The sequence below is a fragment of the Leptonychotes weddellii genome, chromosome 5 (genome assembly GCF_054177405.1).
Source record: "Leptonychotes weddellii isolate Sample4059 chromosome 5, ASM5417740v2, whole genome shotgun sequence".
Taxonomy (NCBI): domain Eukaryota; kingdom Metazoa; phylum Chordata; class Mammalia; order Carnivora; family Phocidae; genus Leptonychotes; species Leptonychotes weddellii.
The window spans coordinates 5,711,311-5,735,726 of record NC_138373.1 but is presented as its reverse complement, the minus strand read 5'-3'; the positions used below and the strand labels follow the sequence as shown (position 1 = coordinate 5,735,726).

Below are 24,416 nucleotides of genomic sequence, written 5' to 3'. Positions count from 1 at the left end.
CCTATTGGCTAGTATTTTGGTGAGAATTTTTGCATCCATGTTCATCAGGGATATTGGTCTGTAATTCTCCTTTTTGATGGGGTCTTTGTCTGGTTTTGGGATCAAGGTAATGCTGGCCTCATAAAATGAGTTTGGAAGTTTTCCTTCCATTTCTATTTTTTGGAACAGTTTCAGAAGAATAGGTATTAATTCTTCTTTAGATGTTTGGTAGAATTCCCCTGGGAAGCCATCTGGCCCTGGGCTTTTGTTTTTTGGGATGCAAGATACGTTTTTTGTTAGTCTAAGCCAGGGTTCAGGAAGTAGAGGGAAGAATAGTCCCTTATAATAGCCAGCAGGTTTCCTTCCAGTCCTGTGATTTTACTGTAATTCAAGGTTGGCCTTTTCACAACAGATCTCCAGCCCCACTTCCTGGTAGCTTATAGGTGGAAGGATCAAGGGGTCTTTGTGATGATTTTGTGATTTCTGGAAGCCCCAAAGGTATGCTCCTTGGGATAATCCAGACTTGCTGGCTTCCCTACAGGACTCCAGGATTGGTTCACATGTGAAAGGAGGAGGAAGATAATTGGCATTTTTTAATATACCCGGGATCTGTTTAAATCAGATGTAGTAAGACATACAGATATGAAATGATTGTCATGAGGGAAGTTTTAATTTTTTTTTTAAGATTTTATTTATTTATTTATTTGAGAGAGAGAGAGAAACAGCATGAGAGGGGATAGGGTCAGAGGGAGAAGCAGGCTCCCTGCTGAGCAGGGAGCCCGATGCGGGACTCGATCCCGGGTCTCCAGGATCATGACCTGAGCCGAAGGCAGTCGCTTAACCAACTGAGCCACCCAGGCGCCCCATGAGGGAAGTTTTTACACTCACAGACCCATCCCTAGAAACAGGAGGCATGGCATGTCATGCCACCCAGGGCCATGTGGGAAGTGCTGGTGTAGACCAGGAGGCAGAAAGCATGCACACGTCTTTATTGTGGTTTCTGTGGGAGGGAATGGGTGAGGCAAGGTGAGCAGGCTTAGGATTGGCTAGTTTGAATAATTTCAGTAGATTCTGGATCATAGGAGCTGTCCTTAGTTGTCTCATATGTGGTCCTGGGATGATTAGGGCAGAGGAATAATGCCTCCTAGAATATAAGAACAAAAGAGAGGAGGTGATTTGGAGTATGGGCTCTGGATTGGTTAGTCTGTATGAAAGCCATTTGCTATCTGTAATGGGAGAGGCAGTGTCTCTTCAGTCAGGGAGGCCCCAGATGGCAGAGGATCAAGAATACAGAAAAAAAAAGAAAATACAGTTAATATAATCAGTGATACAAAATTTAGCAGCCTTGAAAGCTAGCCCAGAACGTTTAGCAAAACCATTTAAATAGTCTTTGCTCCATTTATTCTGCAGAACCTGGTGCCAGTGCCCTGATTTTGGTCTTCATAGATACTAATTAATGCTATTATTCCACGAGGCCACAGAGTATATCCTTTTAGACCTTCAGGCCATTCTGAAATTACACGTCCTTAGGCAAAAACAGCATATGTGGCTAAATGAAATCCAAATTCTTATAAATACTGGATCAGAAACCTTTCCTCATTCCTCCCAATGATGAATTTTTAGCTCTGCTGTTAACTGGTCTTGGGCAAGTCACTAAGCCCGTCTACATCTTCTCCCCCCAACCCCCCCTCCAGCAAAGTGAGGGGCTGCTCTGAAATTCTTCACATGTGGGGAGATCCACAGGTAGACTATCCACCAGGAAATGATGGTGAGGTCTTAAAACTTCATGGAATTCCCCTTGCATTTCTCCAGTAAGAGGCTTGTTGCTGTCAGCTGCCAGGCTGACAGGCCAGGCCAAGCCTCCTTTGGGAGATCAAGTGTTAAGTCCTACAGAATGCTAGAAGAAACTTGGCAAGTGTCTAAGTGTTGTGAATAATAGGCTCTGTGCCAGGTTATCTTATTTAAACTTCACATTCCTAAGAAGCAGATACTGTTATTATTCCTCATTTAACAGTTGAGAAAACAGGAGGTGAGATAGGTTAAGTTGCCCATGGTCTCACTGCTGAGAAAGTGGAACCCATATTTGTCTAACTTCAGAGTGTAAGAATTAGACTTATTTTATGTAATTACAGAGGTGAAGAGTAGATCAAAATGAGGGCAAAATGCAGGGAGACATATTCTGGCTCAATGTTATTTTGAACCATGATTGTCAGTCAAAACTGTAATGGGCTTTTCTCACTGGAAGGATTCAGGTCCAAGTTGGATTACCATTTTTTCAGGGATGTTATTAAGGGGAATCTCCAGTTGATTGAGAGATGGACTATACACCCTCTGAATATCCCTTTGAGCCCTAAAATTGCAATATATGTAATTCTACAGTTGTGTGATTCACACAAATCAGTTGGAGACCCCACCGCCAGAGGGCAGTGTCTTCACATTTGATCCATTTGTACAGGAGGAACCAAGTGGTTACAGGTGGTGTGACAGGGAGTCACCACCGGAATGTTAATATCCCTTCCTTTACCAGCCGAACAATGATTTCTGTCTGCCAGCGCATTCCAAAGAGGTGAGAGTGCTTAAAGTCAAAGGGAAGACACCATTTCCAGGGAGTGGGGTGGGGGCGGAGGTGCTGTTTGAGGGCTGTGCACTGGCAGGGAGCCCTCACGGTGCTGTCTCCTCCAGTCCTGCACTCTAAAGACTAGGACAGTGAGGGGAGGAACAAGGTCCAGGATGTTAAAGGTGACAGCGGAAACCCTTTCACACTTGGGAAGGTTGAAGGACCCAGGAATATTCAGCCTTGGAGAAGAGAAATCTTGGAGGGACATGAGCACAGTCTGCCATTGAGGTCGTTCTGCAGGGTATCAAAATGGTTAAAAAGTAGATGCCATCAGGGGGCAGGTCTCAACTTGACTTAAGGAAGAACTTAAATCTTGATTTAAGGAGAACTTGCCCGTGTCTGAACATCCTGGGAGATGCCGAGGTGGAGCATGTGGGGGCCTTGTGGGTCTTTAGCCTGGATGGATCCTATAACATCCATTCAGGGATTCTGTAGATTTCTCAGCTTTACGAAACCTGGTTAGTCTTCATATCTCTGGTCTACCCTTTCAAAATTTGCAGTGAACCTCACCAAGATGGTGTAGTTCTCATGGTTTCCAATAGAAATAAGCTGGGGCGCCTGGGTGGCTCAGTCGGTTAAGCGACTGCCTTCGGCTCAGGTCATGATCCCAGGTCCTGGGATCGAGCCCCACATCGGGCTCCCTGCTCAGCGGGGAGCCTGCTTCTCCCTCTCCCACTCCCCCTGCTTGTGTTCCCTCTCTCGCTGTGTCTCTCTCTGTCAAATAAATAAATAAAATCTTTGAAAAAAAAAAAAAAGAAAGAAGCCTGTGAATGAGGATATAGGGATAAAACAGAATTCTGACATATTGTAAAAATTGCCTTTGGATTTGGAAGCCATAGAAAAATAAAATTTCTTCACTTACAATCTCCAGTCTATTTTTCATGTTTCTTTTATTTAAGCTGCATTGGGACAGGGCATTAAAATTGTCCACACGAGGAATTACTTCTAGAAAACAGCCGAGGCACACAGACATTACATATTCCGTCTTTGACATGAACATGTAGGATCTCAACTAAAACAGACCCACTGTTACTGTTATCCAAGTGCTTACACAGCTCGATGCAGTCTCAGAGAAGCCACACTAATTTTAGTTCCTCTAATGGCTGGGTATTTACATCCTCAAACCCTTTACCCCCACAGCTATCTTTATTCTGTAGCACCTGTCTCTTTCTGGCTTGCACTTTCTTTTGCATAGTAAACATTCTCAGGATATCTAGTTTTCTATTTTCATATGTTTTTCCTCTCAGTGGTCTGCTGTTGAGATCTGTGTCACCCTGGAAGAAAAAAAAGAGAGAGGGTGAGAAAATCCTTGTGGACCAGAGCTGGGATTTCTGACATCTTTGCCTCCTTCTTGCTAGAGAGACAGTGTCCCCGAGATGCCTGGGTTGCAGCTGCGCAGGCTTCTTTCCTCATAATGGACACCATTATTGGGTCATAGCTGGTTCATTTTCTGTGAGGTTGTGAAGGTTAGAGACACCTTTGGGCCCGGGGTGCCTAACTGGGCCTGGACACCATACAGGCCATTGAGAGAGTTGGAGTGCAGTCCCCTGGGATACAGTGCTCACCACGAGCCTGCCTGTGGTGTCTCATGAGGGACCCACAGCCTTGTTTTGCCATTGTGCTATGTCTTCCCAAGAAAGAAAAGCTACTGCTCATCACATCCCACACATGGATTTAAAAATTTAGCAAGATTTCCTTAGGGAAATTATGGAATACTTGTACCCAATGGGGCCCTTCACAGCCTCACGCATGCCTGTCCTGCTAGCTTCGTCTCCTGCCACATCCAGCACTCTCCCCTCTTCTGAGCTCTTCTTCCCTAGTCACACTGTTCCCTTTATGCATCTGACCGCTGCACTTTGGCATATGTTGGGTCTTCTATCTGGAATTCCTTTCTTCTCTATCTGGTGAGGGATCAATTTTACTTACTCTTTTTAATTTCCATTAAAAACTTTACTTAATATCAGAAACAAACACTTTTATAAAATACTTTAATCATGCATTTGGATGTCATGACAGTATCAACTGCTGTAAAAATGTCTATAAACTTCCTCTCAGTTTCTGTACTTTTGTTGTCTCGGGCAGGTAACAAACGGGCCACTCATTGAGTGGCACTGCCTTAGACTTTTCTTAGACTTTTTCCTCCATGGACTGCTCTACCCAGCCACCTCAGTTTAAACCAGTCACTTCTCCCCTGTGATCCTCCCAGGTGAGATGCAAACAGAGCATCACAGAATGTTCACTCACAGCCTTGTGGTGATGTGTGCTGCTATCTCTTCACCAGTTTCTGAGCTCCACTAGGGAAGATGTTCTTTCTTATTCATTATTCATCTCTGCATCTCAGAGTCCAGGCCTAGTCCATGTTCAGAGCTTGGTCAATATTTGTGGGGCTGAATATAAAGCCACTTTGGAAAACTAAACTCTTGTGGGGTCTTGGATCAGATGCTTAAGACATCTCATGGCTACTCATGGCATACCTAGCCTTGTGACCAGCAAGCGGAAATGGGATAAAAGAGCTTCATCGCCTCTGGGTGCTGTTGGCAGGACGGTGGCCTTGTGGTGTGGAGACAGAGCTGTTGGACCAAGAACAGCACCCCAGGAATAAATAGTCACCAAGCCAGGGCAGAGGATCGATTTCACAAGATGGCTAATCCTGGAGGCTGAGATTTAGTAGGTGGAAGGACTGAAATACCTCCTGAGTCTGGGTGGTACAGGGAACCTGCTGACTAACCCCTGCCAAGGTGAGAGTTCAACAGAAGAGACCCCTTGCAGGTTTTTGCTCCAAGAGGAGATGGTTATACATTAATTGTAGTATTCATCCAAAGGCAAGCCTCTGGTTTCCTTAACTTCTTGAGCTAACCATTATTTAAGAATTAGAGAATAAAGAAAAAGATTATCTCCTATCTTTTGTTTCCTCCCTAAGCAAATGGTAAGAAAAGGCTCAGCTTGAATTCAAAGGTCAGTGGGGTTATCACTTTGGACTAAAACCCAAACTGACCCAGTACTGAAAGAGAGCTGTGAGTGGGGAACCTTACCCTCACTGGGGGGGCTGATCCATCAGGATGTTTGAACACAAGGCCAGAAGAAAATTCCCATAATCCATGGAGGTTGGACCATCGGTACACTGAGACTTCAGCCCCATCCCCTCCCAACCTAAACCAAGTCCTTGATCTTGAGTTGTCCTGCTTAATCCTAAACAGAGGGCAGCCTTATTCATCTCTGCAGTAATTAAAATAAAAGACAGTTTGCCTTTCCATAGCACAAGGTTTGTATGACCATGAGCAAGTCACTGAACTTCTCTGAGCTCATTTTCCTCACCGGACAAATGGAGATATTTATATATCTCCTTACCATAGGATAAAGAAGATAGTGAAAGACATTACCATGTGCCTAGTTCTGGTAAAAGTAGGAGGAACCTCTGTTCCCTGGCTCTGCCTTTCTGTAAGGGGAGATTTCTGCTACAGCGTTGGTTCTAACACACCTGATCGTACATCTGGTCACCATAGGGCTGGTCAAACCACAGATGCTGGACCCACCTCTGATTCAGTAGGTCTGGAGTGAAACATAAGAATTGGCATTTCTAACAATTTCCCAAGTGATGCTGATATTGCTGCTGGTCAAAAAGACCGCATTTTGGGGTAACCACTGCTCTGGAATAATGTTCTTCACCTCTCTCCTGATCTTTCCCTTGCTCCACTCACGGGAAGAAGAGTGGTTTATCCTGTGTTTGGAAGCAGGAACCAGTAAGGAAGGGATAAACCCCATCTGGTCTCTCCTTTTGGATCTGCCTGTAGGTTTGATGAGTTCTGGTCATCCCTCCCCTTGGAGTAGGGGTTGCTCCTTATGATGCAGGGCTGTGGTGGTTCAGTTCTGCAGGTCCCTTAAATTGTGGGGTGAAATACAAGGATGACCAGGTTTGATACCCACTAAATTCTTAATCTAGAATTATAACAAAACTAGCATTTTAACTTTTATATATTTGTTTCCTCTATTTTTTTTCTCAGTTGATTCTGAATTAAAGAAAATAGGAAAGGACTATTTTATATTGTCCCCTATGGGACAGTGCTCAGAAAAGGTAGCTGCAAGTAATTATTATTAATGTAAGAAGTCTAAATTCAACCAGTATTGATGAAATCCTCAGGAATGGGGATGTGGGGATGTGAAAGATGAATACACACCGGCTGTAAGCTTGCAAATGTCCCGTGGTTCTCCAGTGAGAACAAGCATTAGCACCTGTCTGCCAGGCCTAATGTCAAGTGGCATCAGGCTTGGAACCTGCCTTCAGAAAGCTTCCACCCAGATGGGGGAGCATCATGACCCCTAGCATCTGTGTTACAGGTGGACAGCACCATGCCAGAGGGCTTCAGGAATGCAGAGAGGGAGTGTTGCTGCTGAAGGGACCGGGGAGCTTTGGAATTGCATGAGATCAGGGCATGGCACACAGGAAGCATCGAAGTCAGAAGGAGCAAAGCAGGAGCAGGGAAGGGAAACTTGGAGCATGGGCATGGAGAGTGGAGTCCATACCTACTGGCTGTGGGCTGGAACGTGGAGAACCTCACTCCTCAGAAAGGGTTTTGGTGGAGCCTGTCTTGGACACCTGGATGATCTCCACAGAGGTGATGCCTTTGCCAGCCACGCGGTGTCTGGTGCGCAGCTTGTTCAGGGCGGTCTCTGCCATGCCGGCCCGCTCCTCAGCATCATCCAGCTCGTGCACCGTCTTTCTGTAGCGAGCCAAGGTCTGGTTGGCTTGCTCCTCCTGTGACAAAGGCATGGTGGAAAACAGGGTGTAAACCTGGCTGCTTCGGCTTAAATGTGCATCATTATCAGTTCTACACAGACACGTAAGAGTCCAGCCTTTCAATACTTTCAACTGATTCTTTTTTGTCCTTGACATCCGTATCTCTAAATAAAATGTGCTCTGTTTCTGCTTCTGTCATTTGTGGTTTCAGGCCTCAGCTAGTGGTGCCCCACTATGAAAGATGTGGGTTCAGCACTTTCCCTAGCCCCCACCACACATCTCCCATCCCCTTGTCTCCCCAAGAGAGTCAGAGTGCTGCTTTGGTTAGAACCATATTAACTGTCAGCCTGGTCTTTATCGAACCTTTTGGGAAAGGCATTGGTTGTGTGGGTGGCTGATGGATTCGATGTGGTAGCCCCAGGATTGGCAGTGAACAATGGCAGGATCAAATATCTATGTCGAGGTGAGGGTGGAGGGGCGGTTGGTGCCGGTAGGTGGACGTGTGGTATAGGGTTGAGACTTGAAGCCATCCTTAGCTACCCATTTGACTTGGATGTTAACATTTACTAACATAACATAAATATCCCACTCTGGGCTGTTTCCTCACCTGTGAAATAGACTAAGAATATCAGTTTTCCTGCCTTGTGTTGGGAGGATCAAATAAGGGAAGGGTCTTGTGTGTAATAGTATGAGCAGGAAAGAGAAGTTATCCTGGCAGAGGCTGCAAGGGGCGGCAGAAGCAGGACATAAGGCAGCCAAGACCTCCCAGTTTTAGAGCACACCTTGCAGTGGGCACCTTAGTTAGCACGAGTGTTCTTAGGGGATCTTTTCATTTTCTACACGTTCTTATCTTCAGTGCGTAGTGTCCAGTCTGCTTCCAACATGATAGCGAGAATGAAGTGCCATGGACACGAAGCTCTCGGGTTGTCTTTTGGCCAATACCCGATTCCTTCCCTGTGGTTAATTCTAACCAAGTCTTGAGACCTGGGCTGGGAAGGGAGGGCATATTAGGGACACGCAGTGGGCACCTACCGCTTCTTCGATCTGCCGCTTGTAGACCTTCAGCTTGTTCTGCAGCTTCTCCACCAGCTCCTGCATGCGCTGGTTGGTCTTGTGGTCCTCCTCCGTCTGGAAGACCAGCTCTTTGAGGCGGCGCTCATTCTTCCGCAGTGTCTTGACCGTCTCCACGTGCTGTTTCTGCTCACCATCCAGCTCTGTCTCTAGTTCCTTGATCTGAGGGGAGAAGAGAGGGACATGGCTGAGGAAATGCAGTTTTTGAACTTGAGAGCTCAGTGGCCTTGGGTGGGGTTGTCATGGCTGCCATGTCCACTTCCTCCCCAGAGGAGAGCAGGCAAGCCCTGGCCAGGAGGGTCAGGTGGGTTCTGCCTTCCATGTACCTGCTGTGGTTGTCAGATGGGTCCCTTTCCCTGAGCCTCAAGTTTACTCCTCTGGGAAGTGGGGGAGGCAGAGGCTGGACAAGGTGACTGAACCTCCTGGCCCCTCTAGCTCTGACACCCCACAGGTGAAGACTAAGGCTTCTTTTAAGTAAGTAACAAGGGAGGAACAATGTTGGAAACAGACCTCCGTCTCTTCTTGGCGGTGAATCACGTTCTGGGGGAAAGGTGGCAGGAGGAGAAGGAGAGGAGACCTTTGTATAAATAAATTGCAGCTCTTGTCTCAACTTCCTTTTCCTTCCTAGCATCTGAGTAACCCAGTTCCTCATCAAGCGCTGGGCATGGTATTTTTGGGAAAAGGCCCCTGCCCAGCCACGTCTCCCCTGTCTCTCTCCTGGCTTAGCTCAGGGGCGCCCTCACCCTGGCTTCCAGTTTCATGATCGTGCGCTTCCCTCCTTTCAGAGCCAACTGCTCAGCCTCCTCCATCTTGGCCTGCAAGTCTTTGATGGTGATCTCGTAGTTCTTCTTGATTTTCTCCAGGTGCATGCAGTGGTCTTGCTCTTGCCGGAGTTCTTCCGCCATGCGGGCAGCCTGTGGGAGGGGAGAAGAGTGAGGGGCTGGAGCTGGGTTCCTGTGCAGCCTCACAGTGCTTGTGAGAGATGAGGGACCTTGTCTTCTGGTCTCTGGGAGACCAAGTGGTTGGATGAGTGCTGCTGGGTTTTGGTAGAGGGCGTGCCCCATGCTCCTGGGTCCCTCTGAGTGAAAGGGGAGGAGGCAGGCACATGCACTCACAATCAGGCCTCTCAGTCCATAGACTCCACCAGCCTGGGGCTCTCCAGCCCGTCTTTGCTGTCTCCTCCATGAGGCACACAGCACAGAGGGTAGGAAGAGCACAGATCTGGAGGAAGAAGATGAAGGTCTGCATCCAGCCCCTGTGTGGCCTTCAGCAAGTCATTTTACCGTCTCATTCTTGCATTCATTCCACAAATATTCATAGAAGATCTGCATACTGTGTATGGGTCTGGGCTCTCTGGACATAGCACCAAATAAGACCAGCAATATTCCTGAGCTCCTGGCATTTCAATCAAGTGCAAGGAACCTGGCAATAAAATGTGTATTCCCTCATCTTTAAAGTGGGGTACATGGTTTATGCCACTCAAGGTTGTGTGTGTCCCCAGAGGAACACTGGGCAAAACCACTGGCAGCACATCCTGCTGAATCTGCCTCTGAGCCCCTGGACATGGCATCCATCTTCCTTTCACGAACGCCCTCCTCAAGGCTGGTTTAACACTCCTCCTTGCCAAAAGGCCTGCCCAGAAAAGCCCACTTTCAATGGCTCCTTTGACCCATTTCCCAGGCCTCAAGCACTGATCTCTCACATGGTCATGTGTAGCTTGTAATTACTCCTTATTTTTATCTCTTTGGCTTTTCAGAAAGGCCTCCAGACTCCCCAGAGCAAGGACCACAATCCTAATGGCAGGGCCCTATGCACAGTGACCCTTGAGGGGTGGGGGTGGCCTTCCCTGCCAAGGGTGGCCTGGTCCTCAGCAGGCAGCTTGGCCTGGGGCACCCAGGCCTTTTCCACCAGCACCAGGCAGCGTGCACACTTACATCAGTCATGGCTTTCTTGGCCCTCTCGTCGGCCGAGCGGAATTCACTGATGAGCTCCTCGTGCTCATTGGAGATGCGCTGGACATCTGACTCCAGCTTACGCTTGACCACAAGGAGGCTTTGGTTCTGGAGGAGAAAATGAAGACATCGCCGTGACCCGGAAGTGGGCATAGCCCTTCCCGTGTCCAGGAAAGAAAAACAACCCTCTTCCGGACACATTTGCCAGGCCCCTCAACAGGCTCCCTGCTTGGGGTAGGGTCTCTCCCTGCATTTTTCTCTGGGTTTTAGAGCAGAACTCATGTCACAAGGAATCCAAGAATAATGTCATTTAGGCCTGGGGTGGGTGGCAGCTCTAGAACAATCCTGAACTCAGAGCTGGGAAAACCCAGATTCAAGCTGCAGTACTTCCACCTGTGGATAAATTCTTTACCTCTAGGTGGTCTCCACTGTTGACCACGGATAAGCCACGGAACTCTCTGGGTCACGGTTTTTCATTTGAAAAGTGAATGTCAGACTTTGGAATATTCTAGATCCCTTCCAGTTCTGAAGTTCTGTCCTCAGCTACACTGAAGATAAGGTGATCCTTAAAATTGGCTAAATCATCAGAATCTCCTGAGGAGTTTGAATTTAAAAGTTTAGATTTCTGAGTCCCACCAGAGACCCACTGGATCAGAATCTCCAAGGGAGAGTCTGGGAGTCTGTCTTTGAAAGCTCTGCACAACAGTGTGCGTGCACACATTGTGTGTGCACTGGAAATGGTTAAGATCATCTTATGTTATGGGCTTCTTGCCATAACAAGTAATGTCTGAGGTGAGGTGAGTTCTGAGGATTTCCCAAGTGGGGACACTGTCTGCCTCTAAGTTCTGAAGGGAGCCCACAGGATTTGGGCACCATCCTGGCCTTGTCCCAGTGCCCCAAGTGTGAGTCTGCATAGCACCCCCCAGGATGCCACCATCCTACCTGGATGTTGACCTCGTTGTGCCGCTCGGTGATCTCCACCACCTCCTGTTCCAGCAGCTTGCGGGAGCGCTCGCTGCCCTCCAGGCCTGAGCGCACCTCCTCCAGTTCTGTCTGCAGCAGGCTCAGGCGCCGCTCCTGCAGGTTGTACTGCTCCCGCAGCTCCTCGTGCTGCCGAGCGTCCTCATCCATCTGGACCTGGAGGTCCTGGGGGGCAAGAGGACCCGGCCTGAGCCAACCTTTTGCGCCCTGGCATGGTGTGGGGCTGGCCAGGCCTGAGGGTGCCCTGACCTTTATGGACTGGGCTCAGCAGGGAGCTGGGGCGGGGCTGGGGAGGTGGAGGCCATAGAGGAAGAGAATGCAAGGTGTAGACCTGCCCTTGGGGAGTTCACGGTCTGGTTGAGGCCTATCTGGCCAGGGCCCAGGTGTCCAGAGGATTTGTCCAGTGGGCAGTTAGCATGAGGTCAAGGCTTTTCTGATGATAGAGCACCTGGTGTTTCCATCAGGCCCTTCTCACGGAGGCCTTCCTCCATGACCTTGACCGTCACACCCCTGCTGGCTAATCCACATCTCCCTTCTCCTGGTCCTATTATTGCTCTAGAGCACTTATCATATTTTTTCGTACTACAGTTTTACTTATTTTTTGTTTGTTGCCTATCTGCAGGGCTGTCTGTTTGTTGTGTCCATTCTTGTATCCCCTAAACCTAATACAGTGCCTAGACCGGGCAGGTCTCTTAATAACCATGTGTTGAATGCATGGATCCAGCTACAGGTGCTTGAAAGACCAGCCTGACAGGGATAAAGGAAGACTTCAACTCTATTTATGTTTATTTCTTAAGGTGAGTGGTGGGTATAGGGGTGTGTATTATGTTCTTTATTTTTCTGTGCCTGAATTCACTTTTAGTAAGTCAAAAATGACTTTAAAAACCAAGACAGGCGCAACTCTCTGTTTTCCTGTTTTCTTCCCTCTTTTTGGTGGTGGTTGGGGCCTCTCATGTATGTAGTCCCCAGGTCTCCTGCTCCCTGGACTGCCAGACTCCCCACGTTGTCACTTTCATGCCTCCATCCTAGCTGTAGACATGCATACATTTAGCTTCCTGGAAGCCTGCAGGCTTGGGGATGGCTTACTTTGTGATTATTCTTCCTTCTCCCAGATTGCTACCTTGATTTGCTGTTGCAGCCTTTTCAGTGTCTTTACAAGTTCACTGTTGTTCTTGTTGGCGTGGTCCAGCTGGATTTCCATCTCATTCAGGTCTGTCTCCATCTTCTTCTTGAGCCGAAGCGCCTCTGCCCGGCCCTTGGCCTCCGCCTCCAGGCTGGCCTGCAATGACTCAATTGCCCGCTGGTGGTTCTTCCTGCAAGTCCAAACAGAGAAGGCCTTGGCATGCTGGGCCCGCTGGTCAGGCTGTGCTAAACCTCCCTAGATAAGAGGTCTGAGAGCTTCAACATGGATATGGCCACCATATTTGAAATTAGCCGTATCTCCCCTTAAACATGTAAGTGGGGGAGTATTGTGCTTTGGGAAAAGAAACGAAGGTCAATGTTTACCACCTATCTTTTGGGATCTCAATTCATTTAACATGCAAAACAGCCTTGCTAGGAAACTGAGGCTCCACGATGACGAAAAACATGGCAGAGGTTTAGCCCACCATGGAGTCAGGATTGAAACCCAAATGCTAGCCTGTTTTTTAAATTACAAAATGTGAGCCTTGGCCATACAGGTCAGATTTATGTCTCTCTTTAAAACAGCAGTCATCGCTTGATTGTATATACTATATTTAATTTTATTGTAGTCAATGTAATGAACATTTTCATAAAGCCCTCATATAAGCTGTGCTAATCTCCTTTCACAGAAGGGGACCAGAGGAGGTAATTTAGATGTCCAAAAAATAGTTGTTTCATTGAGGGAGATAAATGGGTAGCACATAAAGATCCTGTCACCTGCCCCACGCTGTGTTCACCTCTGCTCCACCCGGAACACCTTCTGTGTGCTTGCACATTACTGGATTTGCAGCACTTTGAGATGTATTCAATTTCTAGACATGGGGAGAAGGTATCCTAACATTCTCAGAAGGGAACAAAATTTTGATTCACTTTGATTTAAAAAATAAATTCAAGAAGAACTATAAAACAGGTTGAAAAAAATTAAAGAAGATCTAAATTAATGGAAAGACATACGTCTTCATGGATAAAAAGACCTAATATTGTTAAGGTGGGATTCACTGCAATCCTTGTCAAAATCCTAGCTGACTTCTTTGCAGAAGTTGACAGGCTGATCCTAAAATTTATATAGAAATGCAAGGGACCCAGAATAACCAAAACAATCTTGAAAAAGAAGAACAAAGTAGAGGACCCACACTTCCAAATTTCAAAGCTTACTACAAAGCTACAGTAATCACAACATTGTGGGGGTGCCTGGGTGGCACCGTTGGACATCAGGGCTCTTGGTTTCATCTCAGGTCATGGTCTCAGGGTTGTGGGATTGAGCCCTATGTTGGATTCCAAGCTAGGCATGGAGTCTGCTTGAGATTCTCTCTCCCTCTCCCTCTGCCCCTTACGCTTGTGCTCTCTCTCTCTCTCTCTCTCAAATAAAAACCTTAAAAAAAAAAAAAGACATTTTGGTCCTGGCATAAGGACAGACTTATAGATCAATGAATCCAGAAATAAACCCTAGTCAATTCATTTTCAACAAGGTTGCTAAGACCATTCAATAGGGAGAGAACAGTCTTTTCAGAAAGTGATTCTGGGACAGCTGGATATCCACATGCAAAAGAATGAAGTTGGACCCCTACTTCACATCTTCTACAAAAATTAACTCACAATGGATCAAAGACCTAAATGTAAGAGCTAAAACTATAAAACTCTTAACTAATCTGGGAAACATAAGCAGAAATTTTTGTGACTAGATTAGGCAATGGGTTTTTAGATATGACACCTAAAATACAAGCTACCAAAGGGGGGGAAAAAACCCAGATACATTGGACTTCATCAAAATTAAAAACATTTGTGCTTCAGAGGCTATCATTAAGAAAGTGATAAGGGGGGTGCCTGGGTGGCTCAGTCAGTTAGGCGTCCGAGTCTTGATTTTGACTCAGGTCATGATCTCAGGGTCCTGGGATGGAGCCCTGCATTGGGCTCCCTGCTCAGGAGGGAGTCTGCCTGAGATTCTCTCCCTCTCCCTCTGCCCCTCCCCCAGCTCGTGCACTCACTCTCTCTTTCTGGAATAAATAAATCTTTAAATAAAATTAAGAAAGTTAAAAGGCAACCCACAGAATGGGAGAAAATATTTGCAAATTAAATATCTGATAAAGGAAGGGTCTAGCATTCAGAATATATAAAGAACTCCTACAACTCAACAATAAAAAGACAGCCTGGTTTTTAAAGTGGGCCAAGGACTAGAATAGACATTTCTCCAAACAAGATATGTAAGTGGCCAATAAGCACATAAAAGACGCTCAGCATCATTAGCTATAATGGAAATGCAAATCTAAACCATGGTGAGATACTACCTCATCCACTAGGATGGCTATGATAAAAAAGATAATGATAAATGTTAGAGAAGATCTGGAGATACTGCAGTCCTTAACACAGGGGATGTAAAATGGTGCAACTGCTTTGGAAAAGAATCTGACAGTTCTGGAAAAAGTTAAACATAGAGTTAATGTACGACCAGAACTAGGTATATATCCAAGAGAAATGTAAACCTAGATTCACACAAAAACTTGTATATGAATGTTCATAGTGGCATTATCCATAGTAGCCAAAAGGTGAAAACAACTCGAATGTCCATCAGCTGATGAAAAAATAAAATGTGACCTGCCAAAACAATGGAATATTATTCAGGAATAAAAAGGAATGAAATACTTCCTGACACATGCTCCAACATGGATGAAGCTGGAGAACATTCTGCTGAAAGAAGCCAGTCACAAAGAACCACATATTGTATGATTCCACTTATATGGAATATCCAGAATAGGCAAGTCCAAAGAAAGTCGTTGGCTAGATTAGTTGTTGCCTCGGGCTGGGAGTGGAGGTGGTGGGGAGATATGGGGGCATGACTGCTAAGGGATATGGGGTTTATCTTGGGGGAGGGTGATGAAATGTTCTAAAATTGTAGTGATGATTGCACAACTTAAAACCATTCAATTTTTCCCTTGCCATGGGCAAACTATATGTAAATTATATCTCAAATCTGTTGCAAACTCTCTCTCTCTGACACACACATGCACGCACCACATAGTGGCATAGCTAGATATTTAGGGTGGGGGTCAGGTTTAGCCTGATGGCTGCAGAGTCATGGGGCTTCTCTCCCCAGTGGCTCTCCTACAGCCTGTAGGAGTGATTGTGGGGGATGTTGTAAACTCAGGAAGCCACAGTGCAGGGAGATTTCAGATAGGCAGTTTAGGAAGGGTGCCAATGTGGACAGTTGCAACTGTGTTGATCTTCCCAGAATCATAACAAATCATATTTCTGTAAACCAAAACGTAGTGCTGGGTCCAAAAGTTTCTTAGAACCTCAAACAGCAACAGAGGACACTGGATTAAAAAATCTCTAAATCCAGCACTCCTTGGCACCCCAGCAAATCAATTCTTTTCCGTGATGTGGTGGATGTTCTCTAAGGGTTCATGAATGTTAATGGTGACATAGCTATGTGGTTTTGCAGGTTACAATGTACTTTGATATCTATCTACCATCTCATTTAATCCTCCCCACACCCCAGAGCCGGGATGAGGAAGCTATTATCATTCACATCTGTTAGATGGGACAATTGCACCTATCTCACGGGGGGGGGGTTCCTAATTTTTTTATTGTGGAAAAATGCTTGTTAAATGAAATTTCCTATGTTAACCATTTTTAGGTGCACAGTCCAGTGGTATTAAATATATAATGCTGTGGTGCCCTTGCCACCATCCATCCCCAGAACTCATTTCATCTTATAAGCCTGAAATCATGTCCCCATTAAACACTAACTCCCCCCCATCCTTCTTTCCCCCAGCCCCTGGCAAATACCATTCCACTTTCTGTTTCTATGACCGTGACTGCTCTAAGTACTTCCTGTAAGTGGAATCATACAGTATCTTTTTGTGACTGACTTCTTTCACTTCGTATAATGTCCTCAAGGTTCCTCTATGTTATAGCAGGTGTCAGAATTTCCTTCCTTTTTAAGGCTGAATAAAATTCCATTGTATGGGGGTGCCTGGGTGGCTCAGCCGGTTGGGCGTCCAACTCTTGATTTGGGATCAGGTCATGAGCTTGGGGTCGTGAGATCGAGCCCTGCGTTGGGCTCCACACTCAGCAAGGAGTCTTGCTTCTCTCCCTCTCCTTCTGCCCCTCCCCTAGCTCGTGCGTGCGCACACGCTCTCTCTCAAATAAATCTTTAAAAAAATTCCATTGTATGTACAGACCACATTTTGTTTATCCATTCGTCAGTGGACATTTGGGTTGCTTTCATGCTGTAGCCCTTCTGAATAATTCTATGAACACAGGTGTATAAATCTCTCTTCAAGACCCTGCTTTCAATTCTTTTGGGTAGATACCCAGAAGTAGAATTGCTGGATCATATGTTAATTCTATTTTAAATTTCATGAGGAACCTCTATACTGTTTTTCACACCATTTTACATTCCCGCCAGTGACACACAATGGTTCCAGTTTCTCTACATCCTCGCCAATGCTTGTCATCTTCTTTGTTTTGGATAGTAGCCATCCTACTGGGTCTGAGGTGGTATCTTATTGTAGTTTTTTTTTTTTTTTAAAGATTTTATTTATTTATTTATTTGAGACAGAGAGAATGAGAGAGAGGGAGCACATGGGAGGGGGGAGGGTCAGAGGGAGAAACAGACTCCCCGCCGAGCAGGGAGCCCGATGCGGGACTCGATCCCGGGACTCCAGGATCATGACCTGAGCCGAAGGCAGCCGCTCAACCGACTGAGCCACCCAGGCGCCCCTTATTGTAGTTTTGATTTGTGTTTCCGTAATGACAAGTGATAGTGAGCATCTTTCCATGTGCTTATTGGCCATTTGTATATCTTCTTTGGAGGAATGTCTAGTTAAGTCCTTTGTCCATATTTGAATTATTACAGGTTATTATCTCATGGGGTTTTGTGATCACTTAAGTACTGTATTTCAAAGTATTCACCTAAATTGCCTAAGGTCACATGACTAGTGGGTGGCGGAGGCCCAGGTTTCTGGACTCTACTCCATCATGCTACCTCAAGTCAGCCTCCCATTGCCTTAGCCCCATACCTCGTAGCTTCAAATTCCTCTTCTTTCTCATGGATTCTCCGGTCGATGTCAGCTTTCACCTGAGCCAGTTCCAGCTGAATTCGAATCACCTTGCTCTCTTCAACCTGTCGGGAATATAAACATCAGTCTTTCTGGCCAAGTAGGTGCGTGGTCCCTGGCCAAGGGTCCAGCCTCGAAGGTGATGGCCACGTGGTTACCTCCAGGGAAGACTCAGCTTCCTCCAAGGCCACCTGGAGTTCTTCCTTCTCAATCTCCAATTTTTTCTTCAACTTCTGCAGCTCATGCACACTCCGTCCTCCCTCACCCAGTTGATCAATCAGTTCCTTTATCTCCTCTGAGGAAGGAATATTCTCATTAGTAAGGCACATTCAGCTTCCCAGGGTAGCAGTGTGGCATGTGGCTACATTGCTACATCAGGGCAGAAGCAGGCATTGCTAGCTTCACTGTATCTAAAGAGAAGCAATATACTCCCAAGTCATAGACTCAAGGCACATCCGGGCTTGGACATTGGAGAACAGTGGGTTCAAGCTCCTCATTTTATAGATGAGAAGCTGCGGCCCAGAGGAGTGAGCAAGCACAGAGCAGCTTTGGGGCCAGTGCCCAGGACTGCCCGGGCCTGTGAGGCCTTCAGTCAGGGCCTTCTTTTCTCAGAGAGCCCCTTCTCCTCTCTGCCTCCCTGCCACCAGGTCTGAAAACCAACCTCACAAGAAAAGGTGGGAGGATTAGAGCCTTTCTGATCTCCTTCCTCATTTGGGAGACCTCTCTGTTGCCCACCCCGAGGAACCCCCAGGGACCTACAGCACTTTGGAGCAGTCACAAATCTCAGTCCACAACCAGAGGTGTCCAGGAAACGTAAGTGTCCTGATTAATCCGTGACCTAACTCCATTTCTACATCAAGCCTCCTTGAATTCAGAGAAATCTCATTTAATCCAGGGTCTCCCTGCCTGGGTTTCTAAGTTCCAGAATGCTCTTTATGGAGAGCATTAGGGGCATCATCTAAGTCTCAGCTGTTGGTGTCCATCTGTGCTGGCGTCACAGACACACCTGCGGCCGACATGGCTTCCTGTCACCTGTCCCTGAACGTGGTGGCTGTTTCCAGAGCATTCCCCACTGCACTGCTCTGGGACCATGAGGAACGCTGCGGTGCTGCTTCACACCCTCTCAGCCCAGGCAGGCTGTTCGGCCACTCTCCTCCGTGGCTCCCACCAGGCTGGGGCTACTTTACAACTTCTTTTCCTCACCTACGCTTCACCTGCCAGGTGAGGTACGTATTCCTCTTAACCCCTGCGTTACCGGAGAGTTTTATCATCTGCACCAGGAGCTGGTGGGAGGGTGTGGGTGGGGAACAGAGGTGGGTAGGGGAGGAGGCAGGGCTCTGGGCCACTGGTGGGGATCCTCAGCAGTGCCGCATCATCACCTCCCTCCTATTTTCTGTCCTCTCCTAGTCCAGACAACCTTGATCTGGGTGTTCTGGCTGTTCCTCCCCAATCTTAATTCGTGTATTTATGTTCAAGTCCTTTAGTACTTAGACTTTTTTTTTTTTTTTTTAAGATTTTATTTATTTACTTGACAGAGAGAGACACAGCGAGAGAGGGAACACAAGCAGGGGGAGTGGGAGAGGGAGAAGCAGGCTCCCCGCAGAGCAGGGAGCCCGATGCGGGGCTCGATCCCAGGATCCTGGGATCATGACCTGAGCCGAAGGCAGTCGCTTAACCAACTGAGCCACCCAGGCGCCCTAGTACTTAGACTTTTGGGGTTATAAAAGCAGGGCCTTCATACCTCAAATGCTGGGCTCTCACAATTCTCCCCTGTAAGCTGACAGCTCCCCAGGGAGTGACTGCTAGGACCTTGGGCAGATTTGGGGACAATCAGGGACCATCTGCTTCTACCCTCCATTGCAGTGACCCTACATCAGGCATCTAACCTGAACTGAGGAAACCCTGTATTGACTGAGATTTCGTTTGCTGCTCAGCACAACAGGGATCCCAAAACAGTTCTTGAAAATAAAAATACTGACATTTCTTACACAACTGATTTTGTGATTAGAAATGTGCACCTGCCAGCAAACAATGCAGTCAGATCTCTGAATGGCACGATGATCTTCAACAGATAGGCAGCATTCTTCAAATAGTATCCAACAGAATGAAATTCCAGCCCATACTAGGAAATCTTACACGTGTATGTATATTATGTACATATGATAGATCTAAGGGCTCAAATACACAAAATCGACCGAGCCCGTATTTGTTTCAGCCACTCTACTGAGTGAAGATTTCACACATCTTGTTTCATTGTCACACCAACCTTACAAGGAAGGCAGGATCTCCCTGACTTACAGGTGAGGAAACTGAGGCACGGAAAGGTTAAGTGACTCACCTGCTTGAAGTCCTGCTGCTGAATGCCCGAGTGCTTCTGCACAGTGTTGGTAGTATGTATTTATTGGTTGCTTACGATGTGCCAGGTGCTCAAACCCATGACGCACTCAGGAGGAAGGAGGCCCTGTGTCTTTGTCCCTGCCCTCCGACTCACCCTGCAGAGTCTTGTTCTCCTTCTTCACCGACTCCAGGTGCTCCAGGGACTCCTCATAGGCAGTCTTGATCTTGAAGCTCTCTGTCATGTACATGCGGCACTCCTTCTGCGAACTGTCTACCTCCACCTGCAGCTCTTCGCACTTCTGCTGCCACTCGGCCAGCATCTTGTCAAAGACCCGCTGCTTCTTGTCCAAGGCGGCGGCTGCAGCGTTCGCCTAGGGAGAGATGGGGCTGGTCTCCGCGGGTCTGACTCTCCAGCCCCTTCCCCTCCTCTCCTCTCCTCCCTGCCTTCCCCACCCCTCCCCAGTAACTCTGGGGACTGAGAAATAATTCCACAGGTATGGCACAAGCACGGGGCAGGGAGTCTGGGAAGAGCCTCGTCCCACTCCTTAAGCTTCTACTACTAGATGTGCGATCTTGGGCAGTCCGTCTTATCGTCCCAGGCTCAGACTTTCTTAGGTGTAGAATGAGGGCTCTGGGCCACGGCAGCCTTCCCGGATTTAAACATTCACCCAACTCTCCATAGCCTATTTCTCTGTAATTTACTAATATGTGTTATACGTCGTTGTCCAACTCAGAGATGGGTTTGGTGTTATTTTTCTTGTGAATCAAAGCTGACTTTTCTCAGACCTTATTTTTCATAGACCATTCACTTTTTTCATAACTGGCAATTATGTATTTGCTGTGGTGCAATGTTGGGTTTTGTAAATTTCTGCTTAATTTCTTACTTGGGCCGGGGGAGCAAAGGGTTTTCAGGTTTTGGGACTATTTTCCTGAAGCCTCTCACGTGGCTGTGACCCTCTGCCTACATGCCCGTCACCACTGGCATGAAGTGGTTGCCCTCTCTAGACCAAGATCAGGTTGCTGTGTGCCAGGGGAAAGCTTATTTAATTCGGCCTAGAGACTTACAGATCAATCTGCACCAGGGATGCAAACAAGAATATTTAGCCACACAAAGTGTGTGGGATGTGGTTTGCATGAGGAAAAGGAGAAGAGAGACAGTAGTTGCATGACTTCCTGGGACTAAGTTTTGTCCTCATCACAGACCTATTTGAATAGTGGCTTGTTGAGTATTAAGATCAGGCAGGAGCCTGTGTCCAGGAAGCTTGAATACAGACCCTGTGCTCCATCTTGTCGGGCCAACTCTTTCTTCTTGCTAAGCCCAGACATGTGATAGTTTCAACCAACTCCCTGGGGTCCCTTGGACCCAGCAAGCATTTAACCCCCTGACCTTCTCCAAATCGATGGTGAGGTCCTCGACTTCTGCCTGGAGTCGCTGTTTATTTTTCTCGAGGGAGGCAGCCCGGGCTTGGGCGGCTTCAGCTGTCTCTTCTGCTTCCTGGAGCCTGGCGGCCAATTTCCTCCTGTGGGCGAGGGCAAGAGAGGCCATCAGGGAAACACAGGAGCCCGTGGGCTGGGGGCTGGGTTTGTGGTGCCACAGTGGAGAAGATGCAGACAAAATAGAGAGTGTTTAGAGGAAAGCAGTCACTGTCCGTCTGTCTGTTCATCCATCCATCCATCCATCCAACAACTATTTATTGTTTCTACTCTGGGTCAGGTATCATTCTAGGTATTAGAGAAACAGACCAAGACCCCTGCCCTCATGAAACTTCTGCTCTAGTCGGGGGATAGACACAGAGACATAAGCACCATGGAGAAAATAAGGCAAGGAAGGGGACACATGAGCAGAGGAAGAGGAAGAGGAGGGCGAGGATCCTGCGGGTGTCTGGGGAAGAAGGTCCGGGCAGAGAGAGGTGAGGGGTTGAGATTCAGCCTGAGCTTTGGAGTGGGATTAGGTAGGCATCTCCTGGACATTCTCAACAGAAAATAGAAAAGGGCTGGAGGGCAGGAGGTGGGGAGTGGCAGGATGTAGATTTAGGCTCAATGTATAAAGAGCTTTTGATAAGAGATTTATGTCAGCTGGAGGCCACTGTGCGTATTGCTGTCTTGTCGCCACAAATGCCAGTGGGCAGGAGGCACCAGCAAGCAGGCTGGGGTCCCCTCCCTGCCCGCCTCAGGATGGCTCACACACAGGGCTTCCCGTGGGCAACAGAGCCAGCCTGTTCCTATACCTGGAAGGCGGCTCAGCGCCACATTCACGTGTTCACTCTTATTTCCTCAGGCCTGTCAAGCAGAGTATCCACTTTCCTAGTTTGCAAATGAAGAAGAAAGCTCACAAGATTTGAGGGCGTTTAGCACAGAGCAGGAGAACTGCCAGTGTGAGGGCCCTTGCTGCTGAGTGTGGTCCACATACACTCAGCATCACCCAGAGGCCTTGCTCCAGACCCACCAGACCTGTGGACACTTCCCAAGCACTTTAGGGCAGAGACACCCTGCCTGGAGGTGGAGACCCTGCTCCTGACCTCCCTGCTGGGAGCCTGAGCACTTTAGGGCAGAGGACACAGAGAGCCTTGAAGAGGGAACCCGAAGGCTGGGTATTCTGCCAAGGGCACAAAGTGGGCTTCGCTGTCCAGACACATTCCCCCCCTTCAAGAAGAGCTGGTGAACTGCCTTCTCCTGGCTGTGGTCCTGGCCTCCACAGTGGCTGACATGGTCAGACCCCTGCCCAGCCCCCCCCAGCGCCACCCCCACCCCAGCCTTCCTGCTCTCCAGTGCAGGGTGACACTCACTTGGTCTCCTCCAGCTCCTCGGTCCTCTGGATGGCATCGGTCTCATACTTGGTCCTCCAGGTGGTCACCTCAGTGTTGAGCTTGGACACGAGGCGCTGCAGCTCTGACTTTCCTCCCTGCTCCTCCTCCAGCTGCTCCTTCACCAGGTCTAGGTCATGCTTGGTGTTGGCGAGACTCACCATGGCCGTGCTGCGAGACTGTGGGGACCAGCCGAGCCTGTCAGAGGCCCTACTGGTCCCTATGGCCCGGGGACTTAGATACACACAATGTTGGATCAACATTGCAGCAAGTAAAGGGGGAAAAGGACACCTGACTCTACAACCCAAACCATTAGGGTTTATTTTCCTTGTTTTGTTCCAGTTACTGGCCACAAGGATATGGAATTTTGTGTTTTCATTTCTTCGTACACATGGCATAATACCAGTCTTGTTAACTTTTTAACTTTTTATTGAATCATATTTTTCATGTTCCTTCTACATCTTTATAAGCTATAACTTTCTTCAGAAAGACAGCTCCCTCACCCCCACCCCATCCCCAAACAAACCTTGGATTCCTCATCCAGCTGCCTCTTGTAATCGTCCACCTGCGACGTCAGTGATGTCTTTATTCGCAGGATTTGGTTGAGCCGGCTCTGGGATTCTTCGTATTCCCGGCTCAGCTCCCCATTCTCAGCTGAGTGAGAAGGGAATGGGAGAAATACTGGATGGAAAACTGGCTCCCCAGCCAGATCCTAAACTCTCCCAGTGCAGCATTCCCAAAGTACCCAATAAATATGGTGACTTGGCCAACTGAGCTGGGAAGGGGAGCATGGTGAACCATTACAAGCCACCCAAATTTAAGTAAGCCCAGGAGAGGAGCAATTGTCCAAGCATTGCCAACATCCAGGTGTCTTGCATGGGGTACAGGGCTTCCGATCTTGAAGTCCCAGCCCCTGGCATGAGATACAGTAAAGAAGTTTGAAGGAAATAGTGAGGCAGAGAGTGTTTACTTTGAAAAATTAACTGTTACGGTCCCCGAACCTACACCCTAGTCGTCTGTGAACTGATTCTCAGGGCCAGAGGCCAGGAAGACATGCATGAGCCAGAGAGGATGAGTGAGGGTTTCTGGTTCTGCTCTGGAAGTCATTTGTTTTGTGGCAAGTTACCTCGTCTCACTGAGCTTCCCTTTTCTTATTTATCAAATGGGGATGTTGATTTTCGAAAGTATTCAGGGTGTGGGAAATAAGGCCAAAGGATGCCAGCAGGTTCTCTGGTGTCACAGTGGAATGTTATCTAACTGGCCTGTCTAGGGAGTATTTACTTCTCTCAGAAAATAGCGTGGTTGCTTGCTGTTTACCGCAGGTAAGAGCCCAGCCTCTGCAAAGTTAGGTGTTAAGTGAATAGTGATAAGTTGCAAATTATTTTTGCCCTAGAGATGCAAAGGATCTCTTCTGGTAAAACAACAACAACAACAACAACAACAAAACCAAACCCAGAGGTTCAGTATTATTATGTTGTAAGACATTAACTGGCTTTGCATCTAACTTAGCAAAGTTATATATAGGCATCCCTTCCCCAACCGACTGTGTAAATCTCTGCCCCTCAAATGCACTTTGAAGGCAGGTTTGCCATTTTCTGGCTCCTTCATTAGTGACACATGTTCACTGTCTGTTAGTATGCAGGTCATGTTTTAAAATGTTTAAAAATTGTGTTTTGTCTGCTGCCCCTCCTGCTGATC

The 24,416-nt window shown here is 47.5% G+C and overlaps 1 protein-coding gene and 1 long non-coding RNA gene across 2 annotated transcripts in view; one reads left to right on the top strand and one right to left on the bottom strand.

Moving 5' to 3' along the window:
- Positions 1 to 9: 9 nt before the first annotated feature.
- The window catches only part of LOC145721491 (uncharacterized), a 30,137-nt gene continuing 5,730 nt past the window's right edge, over positions 10 to 24,416 (top strand). Inside the window, exon 1 of the long non-coding RNA XR_014145192.1 lies at positions 10 to 2,545. This is a non-coding gene — a long non-coding RNA (uncharacterized LOC145721491). The remainder of the gene's footprint in view (positions 2,546 to 24,416) is intronic.
- MYH16 (myosin heavy chain 16) overlaps positions 3,468 to 24,416 on the bottom strand; it is a 49,288-nt gene continuing 28,339 nt past the window's right edge. The window contains exons 21-33 of the mRNA XM_081819323.1: positions 23,245 to 23,372; positions 22,701 to 22,897; positions 21,302 to 21,434; positions 20,069 to 20,285; positions 17,736 to 17,872; positions 17,539 to 17,642; positions 12,456 to 12,648; positions 11,297 to 11,500; positions 10,337 to 10,462; positions 9,146 to 9,316; positions 8,364 to 8,564; positions 7,118 to 7,349; positions 3,468 to 3,870 (exon numbers count right to left, since the gene is read on the bottom strand). Of these exons, the coding sequence (XP_081675449.1) occupies positions 7,149 to 7,349; positions 8,364 to 8,564; positions 9,146 to 9,316; positions 10,337 to 10,462; positions 11,297 to 11,500; positions 12,456 to 12,648; positions 17,539 to 17,642; positions 17,736 to 17,872; positions 20,069 to 20,285; positions 21,302 to 21,434; positions 22,701 to 22,897; positions 23,245 to 23,372 (2,012 nt within the window). The 3' untranslated portion in view covers positions 3,468 to 3,870; positions 7,118 to 7,148. The remainder of the gene's footprint in view (positions 3,871 to 7,117; positions 7,350 to 8,363; positions 8,565 to 9,145; positions 9,317 to 10,336; positions 10,463 to 11,296; positions 11,501 to 12,455; positions 12,649 to 17,538; positions 17,643 to 17,735; positions 17,873 to 20,068; positions 20,286 to 21,301; positions 21,435 to 22,700; positions 22,898 to 23,244; positions 23,373 to 24,416) is intronic.